Here is a 15,661-nt window from a genome sequence, read left to right as displayed (position 1 = left end):
TCAGGATAAACTAGATACTGTTTCAGGAACTTGAGGTGCTTGCTGGTTCTCAAATGGTGAGCATTTCAACATTTAATCTGCTCTGATCTAATGTATTCAAAGGTTCAGAAGGTGAACAGCCTATATCCACACTGATAGTACTTCTGCAATATTTTGTTAATATGCAATGAAGTGTCAACCACATCTATAGATGCATTAAACAAAAAAGGCACTTGACACCCTGTGATGGGTTCCCTCCGGGGTGCCACCTGGAACTGGCTTACCTCTGACCCACCAGCCTGGGCTCCCGCTCACACTGTGCTGCTGTGACAAGTTGCAAAGCCCTCCAAGCTTGCACTTCCAGCAGCATTCACACAGGTAGGGACACACCCAGCTGCAGTCACATGCAGGCTCTCTCACCACCAGCCTCCCAGCCTTCTTCCCACTTGCTGGAAAGCTCTTCTGCTGTGACCTGGGTCAAACAGTTCCCATTGTGTAGGGCTATCTCTGAGAGGTTTCTACTGTACACAGTTCCTGGGGTAATCCTTATGCTTGTGTGCATTTCCTCAATAAACCATTAACATTGTTTGGCCTTTTTACTGTTGTACACGAAAGGCTGCTCGTGGGTGTTTTCAGCCTCTCAACATGTTTCAGTAACACATATATAGCCAAACTTCATAACTTCACATATAACGATAGCACATACCCTCCAACAAGATATGAATGTCTAGAAGATCAAACCTTTTAGAATGACACCTCACAAGGCTCACTTTGTACAAAACACATCCTAATTACATGACAGTGGTGAATATTGGGGTGCCAGGGTGTCACACATCTGATTCAGATATACCACTTCCATTGTTGTTAGGCTACAAAGAAAATCACAAAAGATCTACTTGAGCAATATGTACTCAAAGCACCTCTTAGCCATTCACTACATCACCGCCAAATAACTATTTTTTTCTTTTAAGTCCCTGAAGTTGTGCTCATTAGCTCCTCTCTACAGTTGCACGTTAGCATGCACCAGCTATGTTGTCACAGCTGACACAAAGTCTATCTGGAGTCTGGAGCCTGTTCATAAAAATTCAGGTATGTATATTTTTTTTAAATCTGAAAAACATGACTTATTGAGCCCCTATGGAACCAGTTCCAGTCTCCTTTGGAGTTATTTAGCAATAATTCTTAGTATTTATACAACAGTTTTCATCTGTAGATCTCAAATTAATTTACAAATCAGGTTATTCCCCTTTTATAGTTGGGGAAACTGAGGTAGGTATGACTTGTCCACATCACACAGCAGTGACAGAATGAGGAATAGAACCCAAGTCTCGTGATAGACACGCTGGTGGTCTGTTCATTGGACTACACTGCTATGATCTCTTACATCAAGGAGAAACAGGAGTCAATAGAATGAAGCTTAGGGGGGCTTGACATATTTAAAAAGTTATTTGTTAAGAATCATTGTGTTGAATGCCCCTTTAACCTGTCATGTTTTGCTGACGTAGATGGATTTCTCATATTTTATTGCAATTTACCAATAAACAAGAAAATGATCTGAGGATGTAGCAATATGTCTATGGAAAACATGTGAAAAGCACCACAGTCTCAGATGGGCTGAGAAAGTGCAGCTGCTCTTTCAGCTCAAAATTGAACATCTACTACTTGATTTTCCTCACTGAAACCAGTGTAACTTGATTGACATCAGTGGAATTATTCCTGATTTATATGTTTATAAAATAAGTGAGATCAGAATCTGGCTCCTACCCTCATCTTAATATTAAAAACTGTTTCAGGGACAGAATCAATGGAAATCCAGGGCAAATGGAACCATCAGAATTATATAATAATCTACTTGACATATTCAAATATGAAAATCAGATACACACCCTTCCCCCCATTTAGAAGGGAATTTCTTGACATCAGAATAGACACTGCCTCTAAAAGAGAGAAACCTGATTGGCTTTTGGGGATGTTTTACATCACATATTCTCTGCATTAGACACTATCTCTAGCACTGTGTTGGAACATTTATTCAAGATGTCTTTATCGCTTTCTCTGAACTACTATTATTCCTGCATTTTCACTTTCCCTGAATCCCAACTATCCAAACTTAAATTCTTTTCATAATGCAAGAGCTTATCTCCTCTCCCACATCTGAAAGGAACATGTTTCCTCTCTTCTCAGAAATTTTCCTGTGCCCTCCTCTTAGGGCCAAATTCTTATCCACATGTAAACATATACATAGAAGGAGATGAAAGCTTGATAGTTTTGAATGGAGAAAATATACACTAATCATTACATATAATGTCAAATGGACTTCAGTGGCATTGTGCTGTATGTAAGAGGAGAATTTTCAAGATTTTCTATATAATTGTCCCTGTTCCACTTCTCTGACTTCAGCTTTTACAATTTTATGGCCTATTCCCTGTTGCCCTGGAATGCCAGACTCCTTCCCTTTCCTGGCTACTCCAGAGTGAGTAGCTGATCCTTTTCCTTTTTTTGCCCCGATCATGTATAACAGCTTTCCTGCCTATTTGCAGTTAAATGATTCTATGATTCTCTTCAAATCCCATCTCACAAATGTCATCTGGTCTCCCAGACCTATTGAGTGACCTAATACAGATATTGCGCCAGTTTAGCTAAAATCAATGTAAAAACTAATTTGGTTAAACCAGTGCAAAAGTCCTGTGTGGACACACTTGCATCAGTCTACAGCTGGTTTACAGTGGATTAACTTGCATCAGTCAATCACAAAGGTTTCATATCAGGCTCATTATTTAAATTGAGAGGTTCAGAAAAATAAAATTAAATCATATTAAATAACTCCAAGAATGTGAGTACTGCATACTAATATTTTCATTGATTTTTCTTTATTTCTTTTTGTCTCTTTCCTTTTCTTGGTTCTGTAGTAAGAGCATCCATATCATTGTGTGCGATTGCTGTAATTAAAACTACTGATGCATTTGTATAATGCAGTCTTGACAAAATCTAGCACCCTCAAATCTAGCAAAAAATTATGGATTTGGAAGCACGATTAGTCTGAATGCCTACCTGCATCCCTAAAATATGCTTTTACCAATAATTGTTCTGAGTTAGTGTGAGCCACCAAGACCAATTCAGAGCAGATGTAATCAGGTGCAGATCCATTTATCTTAATTGGTAACTACAGTATACGTTGCTATTGGTCCAGCTAAGGATAAATTAATGTTTTATTTACATGTCTCTTTTGGTACAGTCTCTTTGGCATAGTAGAGACATCTGAGTTGATACCTTTAAGCCAGGCCACAACCAGATTGTTGCTATCAGACCCTACGTTTCTTTGTCATGCCATGATGAAGAGTGGTCCCTCTTGTCACAAAGATTCCTCAGGGTTTGTGAACTTTTGCAGCAACAGACTGGATAGCCCATCTGGCTGCCTCTGACCTTTTTATGGTGTAGCAGGACACAGGCAGGCATTGAACTGGACCAGGTTATGGAGACTTAGCAAGCTGGTACTTTTCTTTCAAGTCTGCCATCTTGTGTTCCAGAAACTAAGCTATGATGCTGGGTTTTTTTTACAAAATGTAAGTCTCCTTACAAAGACAACCCGATTACAAAGAAAAGGTACAAATTGTGAATTGAGGATAAACCGATATAGTAGTATCTGCCTGAGTCTGCAGACAGCATGAGTCAATAGCTCTGAGAAGGGAAAAATCCTTTAATTAATATCATGTTGACTCCGAAGCTTAATGATCATTTCAATGTAAACATTATTAACTATTTCACTGTTGAACAAAATATTCAAAAAAGAAGAAAGATGACAATCAGATGATGTCACTCCATGCAGAGCACCCAAGAAAGAAGGAAGATGCTATTAAGAAGATCTGCACAGTTTATTGTGACTGATGTCTAACATTGGCAGGTCAAGTGGGTAGGGCTCAGTTTGTGGATGGAGCTTGAGAGAATACTACTACTTTGTCCCAGATTTGACCCTGGATATAGGACACATGCCACTAGCCACCTGACAGCGTATTGTCTTCTGGCCAACTGAATGCATCTATAATACTGGGAAGGGGGCACTGAGAATTCTAGAGGTTTCCTTTGTACCAGTGCAGAGTAGGCACTGGAAATGGGCTGAGCAGTAGCAGCAGAAATCAGAGTTGAATCTGTGTAGCTGAGACCATCAGGAACCAAGATCCTTCCCTCTTCCTGCAGGAATTGCTTTAGCTGCTCTGTGTCTTTAAGAGGCTGACACTATCCTGCAAATGAGCCATTATAAAGGCAGGTAAGCAGCAGCAATTGGATCAAAGAGCTGAGAGCAAAGCAGAGCACAGCAGCCTGCATAATGACCGGACACCACTGCTGGGGATACGGACAGGATGATGGTATGTTACATCCATCCTTTCCTAACCTAATCACTCTCTCTCTCTCTCTCTCCCGATCATCAGCTCCTCAATATCCTTGTCTAATCCTTGCAGAGATGCCTGTATTTCATCATCTGCAGGCATCAAATGTGCAGCAGGCAGTTAACTAGTTTATCAGTATTAAACAACACCGAAAGAAGGGCACCTGGAGATGACAAACTTCACCTGCTGCGGTCCTGTCATAATCAGCAGCACTGCCGTAATCTGTGTGTAAGAAACCTGCATCTTTCTTAAATGGGGATGGAGGACATTGAGAGTCTTCCCTGCAGATATTTTAGCCATCTCCTCCGCAAAATGATAATAGTAAACTGGGGTTTTATTTCTCCCTCTAAAACAATCATTTGAATGAAGGAGATTTGGTGGAGTGGTAATGGACAGTCTGATCCCACTAAGATGACTAAAATGTGATATTCATGCTATATAGGTTCCTTGAATTCCAAGAAATTATATAGATCAGTATTTAAATATTGGAGGCATTTTTTATTAAACAAGCCATACTATTCTTCCTGGTGTTTAACAGCCCCTTTAATTTAAAGTTATTCTCTTTCTGCGCCTCCCGCTCCTCAAAAAAGTATATGTGTAAAGAAAACTTATGTGGAGACTATGCAGACTCCTGAAAATTTGTACAATATCTATATCATTTGAAGAGAATGGATGGATGAATGACTGATGTTACCCCAGTAAAACAAGTTTATACATGATTGAGTTAAAGCTAGAACACTAGTGAAAGATGCATAGCTCCAGCAGATATTATTTGTAAGTGTGTGTGTGTATTTGTATGTATCTATTTTATTCATAAAAAGCTTATGAGGAGGCAGGGCTGCCCAGAGGATTCAGGGGGCCTGGGGCAAAGCAATTTCGGGGGTCCCTTCCATAAAAAAAAGTTGCAATACTATATTCTCATGGGGGCCCCTGTGGGGCCCAGGGTCTGGGGCAAATTGCCCCACTTGCCCCCCCCCACCCCCGGGCAGCCCTGTGAGCGAGGCTCAGTTATATTGTATAAGCTTCAATAGAATTTCAATACCTAATCTCTTTTAAAAACAGCCCCCAGATTGAGAAAAGGAAAATATATAGTTTATAAGCTAGTGCTTCAATGCCTGCCAAAGTCCGACATAGTATGTTACATTACATTTTTTTTTTTTTTTACCAACATAGGTTGGGGCAAGTGCAGTAGTTTACACCTGTGAGTGATTAACCATTTTTAACAAAAATGAGAATGCTACAATTAAAGTATTTTGGGTTATTTTTAATGTATTAAAAAGTCAACACGATAACTTTCCCAAAACAGGGAGTAGAAGAATTACATTGCTGTGTATTGTAATGAAATACACAAGTGAAACAAAAGTATACCTCTACCCCGATATAATGCAACCCGATATAACATGAATTCGGATATAACGCGGTAAAGCAGCGCTCCGGGGGGGGCGGGGCTGCGCGCTCCGGCGGATCAAAGCAAGTTCGATATAACACGGTTTCACCTATAACGCGGTAAGATTTTTTTGGCTCCTGAGGACAGCGTTATATTGGGGTAGAGGTGTAAAAGGTAGCAATAAATAATTCTTTGATGTAGATATGATCTTGTCATCTTAAACAGCATGAGAGCACTCCTGCTCCTAGAGCAGAAAGCTATGTGATTATACTCGTATTTAATCCCACTCCTTTGGGGTCAGGAAGTCCAAAAATGTTGATAATCATCCTGTACCGCTCACTTGCAGTAGAGAAATAGCATAGTGGCATTATGGAATAATAATGCCTGTTTCTCAAAGATTTACTGCAGTCATGAAATGGGTTTAAAAATAAACACATAGTAGCTGAGACATTCTGAGTCATCTGTATCTAATTTGAATCTCAAGCATTTATCACCAGGAAAGCTAAAATACACAGTGTATGTGTTTAAAATATCAACAGAGAGAGATTCCTCAAGCAAGTCTATTCTGGAATAATCTATTTGTAATTGCATTTAATTTCTACAGGAAGCTGGGGAATAAGCAGAAAGGTCTTGGTGTACCTGTGGCTGTATTATGTTCCCATCATTATGCTTGTCATAAAAGTGCTAAATCGCCCACCAGGCTGCAGGCTGCACTGCTAGTATCTGTAAACACACACAATAAAACGCACAGTGTTTCAGATAACTCCTATGATGTCAAACTTACGTGATTTCCAATGAACGTGGCATCACTCCGAGGCTCATAAAAACTTCTAATGATTCTTTTCTCTCTGTGGCAAAAGTGAAGTAACGGTATTTTCCTTTCCTTTGTCTCAAAGGGCCTTCTGAGTGGTACAAATCATATCCCATTGCCCAGGGACATCGTCAGTCACCTGTTGATATAGTCTCCAGGCAAGCAGTTTATGATCCTAGTCTGAAGCCTCTTATTATCTCATATGAATCGTGTACATCTCTTGAAATCTCCAACAATGGCCACTCAGTCATGGTGGACTTTGAAGATGCTGATGACAAGACAGGTGAGCTTGATGCTGTCTTAGAATTAAGATCTCATAGCTTATATTTCTTCACCTTCTTAGCTAGAGAGATGATAAAATACATTATGTGAAGTAAAATTAAAGGCTAGTGTACAATTTTGCTCTATTTAAATCTTCTGATATGAGACCAGTGGCATTACTTGCCTGGGATATGTGATTTGAGCCACTTTTGTTTTACCATTTTCTTGGGCCTGCCTTCTTTTTTTTTTTTTTTTTTTTTTTTTAATATCACAATCTGGGCAGAGGTTTGAAAAGTGGAGAGACTGGGCGCTCAGTCTCTGTGCAGAGTGTCACTTAGCAGATCCACATCCTACATGGTAAGGAAGAATTCAATCTGCGGACAGGAAACTCTGCATTTCAATTTGTGGTGGTTCCTCTGATTTGTCCTGAGAGGAAAGGTGGTCACTTCTGCTGAATACAGACCACGTAGATATCAAGTGCTCTTGATGACCTAGACCTGTCAGCACAGGTGCCTCATTGATTCCTCTTTCCCAGGCTTCTTCAGAAATGATACAGACTCTCTGGCTAGTTCTGCTGAGGAGGCAGACTGTGCATGTTACACAAGCTGCAGCTGCCTTTTATCCTTCATCTTCAGCTCTAGGCAACGTGAGTTTTGGTGCTGTTAAATACTCGCTCGGGGTGGCCAAACGTGCAGACCCTTTGAGCCGCATATGACAATCTTCAGAAGTTTAAGAGCCGGGGCACATCTGCCGGGGCTCCGGGCTTCAGCCCCGTGGAAGGTGCCTGACGGGGCTCAGGGCTTCAGCTCCGCTCCTGCTGAAGCCCCGAGACCCTCCTTCCTACTGGGCAGAAACCCTTACCCGACCACCCTGCTGCAAGGCAGAGGTCCCGAGCTTCCCCCCCAGGCTGGTAGGTGGAGAACGGGGGGGACCTGAGGGACTCCATGAGCTACACTTTAACTGTAAAAGAGCTGCATGCGGCTCGCAAGCCACAGTTCGGCCACCCTGTATTAGATTGTTCTCCTTTTGCCTCTATAGAAAATTGTGCTCTGATTCACTTACACACTGATTCTGAGGCACAGAATATCATAAATCTATTAGTAACTGGTAAGTAGAGAGGAGCTTTTATCTAAATGGTCTCTGATGGGCTAGTTTGTTTTATTTTAACTTATGTCAGCAACTAATGGTCATTCATCCAGTTTGGTGCTTTTGCTGATGCCAGTTTATTTTGATATTCAAACTAAATGTTATGGTTGCTGGGAAATGAATGACCTGCAATGGCTTGAGGTACTCTCTATTGCCTTTGAAGTAATCCCATAAGGTTGTCAGAGCATTATCAGGTATGGGCTTAAGTTACAGCTACTGGATCTTTTAAAAGAAAAAAACCCAAGGACAAGCAAACAGCTCAGTGAATGATCAATTTGCAAGTATAATTTCTGAGTTTTCAGTAAAGACAATGGATCTGAGCTTGCCTAAAATTAGCTTCTTTAAAGATTCTTTTAAGCATGTGGCCTTAGAAAGTGACTTTGTAAAATGTTTCTGGAAAAACTATCTTCACAGACAATTTTAATTTAGTTATAAATAATAGAAATCTATCCATTTAATAGTGAAATTCACCTAGGTTCAGAGGGTTTGCACTACAGGGTCCTGCATTGCTCCTCAAGGGGAGGGCAGCACCGCAGCATCCATGGTAGGGGCTCTCTGTCCCTGGTGAATTATGGAGAGACTTTCCATCCGCTAGACTGGCATGAAGGGGGCTATTGGAGGAGAGCAAACCTGGAGAGAAGCTACTAGAGCTGCACTTGGATAGTTCCAGTGACAGGGGAAGGCGGGGTTGGACGGGGGGGATGCATTTCATCTACCCTATAAGCCCCCATTTAGGCCCCAATTTAGCAAAACATATAAGAATGTGCTTAACTTTAAGGGGATAGACTTTAGTCCAGTTAACTTCAGTGGGACTTAAACATGTGCTTATGTGCTTTGTGTAGGAAACTACCCTTTATACCCCAAAGTCCAATTTGAGCCGTGTGGTGGGGTTGTGGACTGCACTCTTAAAAGTTAATATTCCATGTGAAGAGCAGTGAAATAATTCCATAACACGAAAAATTTAGAAGCAAATAAAATGATAAGGACTATGTTGTTAAAAAATACATTATAGACATGGTATGTGCATACTTTACAATACTTCTTAATTAATTACCAGTTTTCAGTTCTGTTTGACAGAAGATGAACTTCTTGGTGTCCTGTCTCTTTAAAGCACAAGAAAATTTTCAACTAGCAATATCACACCTCAGATTAACCTGCTGAAATTTTATTTTCTTCCTATAAATGTAGGCCACCTTGCCTAGGTATTAATGGGCTGCATTTATTAAAAGTATTATTTTAAAATTTAAAATGTTAAAAGTTTGTATTTACCTTGACCAAATCCTATAATCTCTCCTATCTGTCTTCCCCACCTTTGTAAAGTGACTTGAGATCCTCTTATGAAAGGTGCTATGTTAAGTACAAGGTATTTCATTAACTTCCTCTACCAGGATCAGGTATTAATAGAAAACAGAATATAGAGAATTTTTGCTGGAGTGAAAAAGATAATCCTAAAGAGGAAATATGTAGCAAAATGATATATGGCTGTGTAAAACTGCACCTTCTAACTCAACAGATCCACTCCCTGTCTTCCACAAAGTCCCGGTACCTTTACAATTCCAAAAAGTTATTTAAAAACACATCACAAACTGTTTCTAATTCCAATTGTTTTTTTTTTAAATACAAAAACCAGTTCAGCTTTCTGAATTTCAATAGGAAGCATCCATAGCTTGGTTGCTTGGTGGATAGCTACTATGTCCTTACCTCAAATTTACCTTTCCAAAGGCTAAATAGGAATATGGTAAATTTTTATATAAGTAATTGTCAGTAAAAATTTGTTTCTCCTTCTAGTATAAATCTGCTATCTCTGATATCAGCCAGGAAGAAAAACTCTTTACCCTCACTCACCTTCTCCTAAACTTGGATGGAGGAGCTGACATGAGATATTTACTTAGACAGATGATATTGTGAGTTTCCAACAGATTTGGTGGCACTGGATCATAGGTCAGATACATCCCTAATGTAACTTCATTGACTTTGATCAGGAATAAATTTTCCCTATGTTATTAATTCTAATAACCTGAGAGCCAAGATAAAGGACTTTCCTTGTATTTTGTTAATTGTGGCTTTGGCTTCTCTTCTGTATACTGTATATCAGAAATATATATATTTTTTCCCTCCTGGCTCTTGAGAGATGCTGTTTCTCCACTATTGACCCAACTAGTTTCTACAGTCAGGCAGTAAAAAAAACCAAATATTTAATCTTTTACATTCTCTTTATGCACTTCCATTTACAGTGATCAATGGGGGGCCCCTTGAAGGTCCCTATAGGCTAAAGCAGTTTCATTTTCATTGGGGAATGAAGCACAGTCAGGGATCAGAGCACACAGTTGACAGCAAATCTTTTCCTTCTGAGGTAAGAACTTTTTCACAACCACTTTACTACAGCCAGGATGCAAATCTGAAACAAAATTTGGAACAGTTTGCATCCAGATTTGAATTTTGCAGGTTGGCCCATCCATCCATTTAACCAAGCAATATATTGCTATCTATATATTCATTAACTGAAATGCTGTCTACATGCAGTTTCTAGCTGGCCATTTCTCTCTATCCACAATGGGGTTTGGAAGCAACAGCTCTGCACCACACACTTTAAATAAGTAACCAGCATCTCTTGCTTATATTTGCCTGTGCTCTATCTGTCTATTACTGTGTCCATACAGTATGTAGCATGAGGGGGCCCCATTCTTGGTTGGCCCTTTGGCACTACCCTAATAAACGTGGTTTTGGGGGTGGGGCCATAGCTCTGGCAGCCAATAGCAGTTTGCAGATAAGGAAGAAGAGAAGTAGTTCTAGCTGACTCTGGAAGTGCTTTTTTTGGGGTGGTGGGGTGTTCATTGTCTAATCTGCTCAAACGACTGCTGTTTTGGAACTTGGTAAATTCCTAGTTGAGTTGGTTTGTCCCAGAATTTCTGGCAAATCTGCCCTTCAAGCAAAGCTTTATTATGTGATAAACGGACTGATGTTATTGCTTACTAAGCGTAATACAACCTGTGTGAAGGCCTTTATCATTTAGCTTGTTCATACTTCTGTTTTATGATTCCCCTTCACAGCTCCACTTGGTTCATTGGAATGCCAGGAAATATGCAACATTTGGAGAAGCAGCAGCAGCTCCAGATGGCTTGGCGGTAGTTGGTATTTTCTTGGAGGTAAGAGTCATGAAAATAATGGTGTGTGTTTTGTGTGTAGAGGCGCATCAAACTGTCAACTGTTTAAGAACTAAGACACATAGTTGAGAAGAACTGTTTGGGGAAAATAAATGACTTTACTGGAAGCAGTGACTCAAGGCAGACTGCAATTAAACCTACTTCAGTGGGAACATGCCTAAGACAGAAAATGGCCTGTTATATATTCAAAGCATAATTATTAACTATATCATATCTATATTCTCATGCAACTGTATCCATTACACTTGTAGACTGGAGAAGAACATGCCAATATGAACAGACTAACTGATGCCTTGTATATGGTAAAATTTAAAGTAAGTTTTTTGTTTGCTCTTGTATTTATTTTTCTTCCCATCACTTGGATGACTTTTAAACAGTATAAACTTGTGCATAAGCTTGAGTGAAATAAAAACAAATTAAAGCAGCAAATTCCATCTCCCCTCCCCTCCTGAAGTTCACCCATCATTAGTACGTAACGTAATACAAGGGCATATAAAAGTGATAGTTTAAACACACTTAATTCTAATGTATTGTCTCTCACCACTCATGGTTGCCTTGTATCCTAGAATTGTAGGATCTAATGCACAAATATAATACCCTTTTGCTATCAAGGAGTTCAGAATGAATGAACATGTTGTTCCTGCCTCTGTGTGTTTTGAGAAGGGACTATTGAATTCTGATGTTGTGGATATGCGCTTGGCCATAACTCGCTTCCCCACTTTGAAAAGGAAGCGTTTCCCCCTCAGGCATTTCTTATAATTCCTTTTAAAAATGGCAGGACTGCCCTTCAGGATGAGATGCCCTTGTCCTCACTCCTGCTGGATTCTGCGGTGAGCAGAATTTTGCAGACACATTGGCGTTTTTTGGTTGCACGGCTGTGGAGTGTGAGTGAGCAGGTGCTTCCTCCTCCTGATCTCCTTCTCAGTAACAATGCCTGGATCCAGGAGTCCTGTTCTGGACCACTGTAACCCTGAAGGTAGTCGTGTAACCTCTCCTGGCACTGCACTCTGTGCCAGCTCAGTATCCTCTGCCACATGCTTACCTGAGCTGGAAATTACACCTGCAGCTTCAGGATAGACCTACTCTTTGTTCTAGATTTGGGTGTTTGATTGCAGAGGCAATCTTTGCCTAGATTGCCTTGTTGCTCCAGACTCCAAGCAGAGTAGTAAGGCACAAGAAGCATAGGAATTCCACAATTCCGTAGAAGCAAATGCTAGTGATGAAGTGTGCACCATTAGCAGCTCGTGCTGGGTACTATACAGAGGAGAGATTTTCTGCCTAATTTCCCGATGGGGAAGGGGCATTAATTGCAAGGGGACCTTTTGTTTTACTAGTTCAGTGCTAACACAGGCAGCAGGGACATACATCCCTAAGCCAGCATCTGGGTCTGGGATCACCACAGCTCATGTGATATCACCACAATACTAGATGAGTGCTATTCTCGTGATGATGTTGTTCTTAGACAGAGCCAAATTATCATCCCATTATTCTTGCAATTTTAAGCTATTAGCTGGTGTTTCTGTTTCTCAATAAATATCTATCTCCTTAAACACATTTTTTTTAAAAAGAAATATAATGTATCTGTTCTTTCCAGGGGACAAAAGCTCAGTTCAGAACCTTCAACCCAAAATGCCTCCTGCCCTCAAGTCTAAATTACTGGACATATCCTGGTTCTCTAACAACACCTCCTCTATATGAGAGTGTAACGTGGATAGTGCTGAAAGAGCCTGTCAGGATTTCTGAGAAACAGGTAAACTTGCAGTCAGCTTGTCCCCAAGTTTTGATACTCCTGACTTCATTTTTTTAGGGTTCAAAATGGGATCTGTGGGCAGTGATTGTTTTCTTTGTACAATGGGACTAATTTAAGAAATGGCAAATAGCCTGAGATGTCTAGTCTTGAAGTACTGAATGACGGATTTTGTGGATAAAGTAGAAAGCCAACATTTTGTTTGTTATGCCTCCATAAAGATATAATGGACCAAATTCTTCCCTCATTTATACCCATGCAACCATGTTTTAGTTGAATGCAAGGACCTGCCTGGAATTTCTTTGCTATCTGTCAAATTAACATTCTCTTATCTATTTCACTCTATTTGCCAGGAAAATGATTTAAAAACTTAAGTTCAGATTTTCAAAGGTATTTGGGTTCCTAAATATGCAGATAGGTGTCTAGTGGGCTTTTCAAATGTACCTAGGTGCCCAACTCCCATTGATTTCAATGGCAATTAGGCACCAAGGTACTTTTGAAAATCCTACTAGATACCTATCTGTATCATTAGACACCTTTACAAATCTGGCCCTTAGGCCAAATTCTGTTTTAACAAAAACTGGTGTAACTCAGCATGATTTAGCCTTTGATATTTGTCTGACCAAATGTAAAAGAAATGTTCATATCACATCTTCCCAAATAGTAATTGATATCATGGGAAGTAGATGCCACATGAGACTGCAGGGGAGATTTGAGACTGAACCTATCTGTAGACATTTTAAAGCACAGACTTATAAAATGGGATTAATTTTTTTCTGAATTTCCAATGATGATATTTGCACACTTGGTATTATAGAGTGAATAATAAATCATTATTCATAATGTAATATCTCACTCCAAGCCCAGATTTGCCATCTTCAGTGCCCACACATTCCAAACAATCTTGTTTAAAATTGTTGCTTAAATGATCTTTGATATAGCAAGAAAAATCTTTGGTACTCGCTTTTTTATGTATTTTCAAAACTGCTGTACAAGCATCACTCATTTTACAGATAGGGAAACTGAGACAGAGAGATCAAGTGACTTGCCCAAGATTACATAGGATGTCTGTGGCAGAGCCAGGAATAAAATCCAGATCTCCTGACTTTCCACTCTTTTGTGTTAGCCACAAGAGCAGACCTCCTCCCATTCCAACCATCTTCCAAGAGAGCAGTCACAACTGCACATTCATCATGTTTCCAAACATTTTATATTTTAGGTCTCTAACTCTTTTCTTCCTAACTTTAACACCTCCATCAGAATCTCGCTTCATGTAAATCTCCTGTTGATTTTATTGACTAGATGTTTTTGTTCTTTTGTGTGAATTTCTAGTGCGTGTGAAAAGTGCCTTATTGTCAGCCTTGGAGACTGAGATTCTTTATCTACAAAACAGGTAGAGCATAGGCAGCAGCAGTGCAAGTTCCCCTCACTGCCCCGCCAATGTGCTTCACCTTGGAGGGTGAGAGGTTTGTTTAGTCTTCTCCTCGCCCACTTAAACCTTGGCCTCTCTCCTGAGTGTCTCTTACAGGGTTGCCAATTGGTCTTTATTTTGGTGGTGTGGTGGCGGTTTTGTAGATACAACAAGCCTACCCCTTGCCAAACAACATAACTCATTTTTAATTTGATAACCTCTACCCCCAGGTCACTTAGCAGTACTGTTTTCCAGATTTCTTCCTCCCATTGGATATCTGAGTTTCCGATAAGTTTTGCATAAATATATTAGTTTGCAGATTTCCAAGCTGAATCTCCTTCTGATGTTTTCTAATATTTCTAGACCCCTGTTTATTATTTTTCCATCTGCACTGCACTACAAACTGAGAATGTTATCCAGGATCTTCTGCATTCCTGAACCATCCAGTCACAGCAGAGGGGATGATCTGGCCCAAAGAAAGGAAAACTTTAGGCTGACTATCAGGAGAATTTCCTGGCAGTGAGACATATTACATTTGACATATTCTCCCCAATAGGAAGTGATAGGAATACAGTCTCTTGGTGCATTTAAAACTAGACTGAGCAAAACACCATAGGAAATAGTCTGATAATGGTGGGGGTATTGTCTAGATGACCAAACAGGTCTTTTTCATCTCTAACTGGAACTGAAAGCTTCAGAAGTGGAAATGTGCACCTTCCATATTAAAGATTCCAAATATAGAAAACAGTGGAACATATTGAAGTGAGCCAATCATGCATTTCAAACAAATTACTTTTGGAGGTATCTAATATTCAGTCACCGTTGGGGGCCTTCATCTGCCATTAATAGTCTTTCTAGGCTCTTAGCTTGAAAATATTCTATTATCAGATTGAAAAGTATTGAATGCCTTCCTCTTACCTTTTTTCAATGACATTAACACCAATTGCCTTTGCAAGTAGTAAAGTTATTTCATATGAATTTACAGCTGGAGAAATTCCGAACTCTTCTCTTCACCAGCGAGGGAGATGAAAGGATACAGATGGTGAATAATTTTCGCCCCCCTCAACCTCTTAAGGGAAGAATAATTCGTGCTTCCTTCAAGGCCTAAAGAAGAAAATTAATAATGAGCTTCAAACTTCCAAGTGCTTCCATGTCTGAAGGGCCTCACAAGATCACTGATCTTCAGATGACTATCTCATTGAGAAAGTAAAACAGCCATTTCCATGAACACTTTGTGTTGTGGTGCAGAAAAAAGTCAATACCTCTTGGTTTTATGCTTTGCATGGGCCAGATCCATTCTTTTAAAATAATTATTATGGGATCTTGTTCTCTAAAAAAGAGAACATTTTTAAAAATCAGGAATAATTTAG

General features: G+C 39.8%; 1 protein-coding gene and 1 long non-coding RNA gene across 2 annotated transcripts in view; one reads left to right on the top strand and one right to left on the bottom strand.

Moving 5' to 3' along the window:
- LOC122173905 (uncharacterized) overlaps nucleotides 1-15,661 on the bottom strand; it is a 50,972-nt gene that overhangs the window by 1,877 nt on the left and 33,434 nt on the right. Inside the window, exons 2-3 of the long non-coding RNA XR_010592600.1 lie at nucleotides 15,210-15,395; nucleotides 6,536-6,905 (exon numbers count right to left, since the gene is read on the bottom strand). This is a non-coding gene — a long non-coding RNA (uncharacterized LOC122173905). The remainder of the gene's footprint in view (nucleotides 1-6,535; nucleotides 6,906-15,209; nucleotides 15,396-15,661) is intronic.
- On the top strand, nucleotides 4,206-15,522 carry CA7 (carbonic anhydrase 7). Its single transcript, XM_005310881.4, has 7 exons — nucleotides 4,206-4,343; nucleotides 6,648-6,845; nucleotides 10,204-10,322; nucleotides 11,020-11,115; nucleotides 11,385-11,447; nucleotides 12,728-12,883; nucleotides 15,277-15,522. Exons 1-7 carry the CDS (start codon nucleotides 4,304-4,306, stop codon nucleotides 15,397-15,399), a joined length of 795 nt encoding a protein of 264 aa, XP_005310938.1. The 5' UTR covers nucleotides 4,206-4,303; the 3' UTR covers nucleotides 15,400-15,522.

Source organism: Chrysemys picta, chromosome 14 (genome assembly GCF_011386835.1).
Source record: "Chrysemys picta bellii isolate R12L10 chromosome 14, ASM1138683v2, whole genome shotgun sequence".
In the NCBI taxonomy this organism is placed as follows: Eukaryota; Metazoa; Chordata; order Testudines; family Emydidae; genus Chrysemys; species Chrysemys picta.
This window is presented reverse-complemented; position numbering and strand designations above follow the sequence as displayed.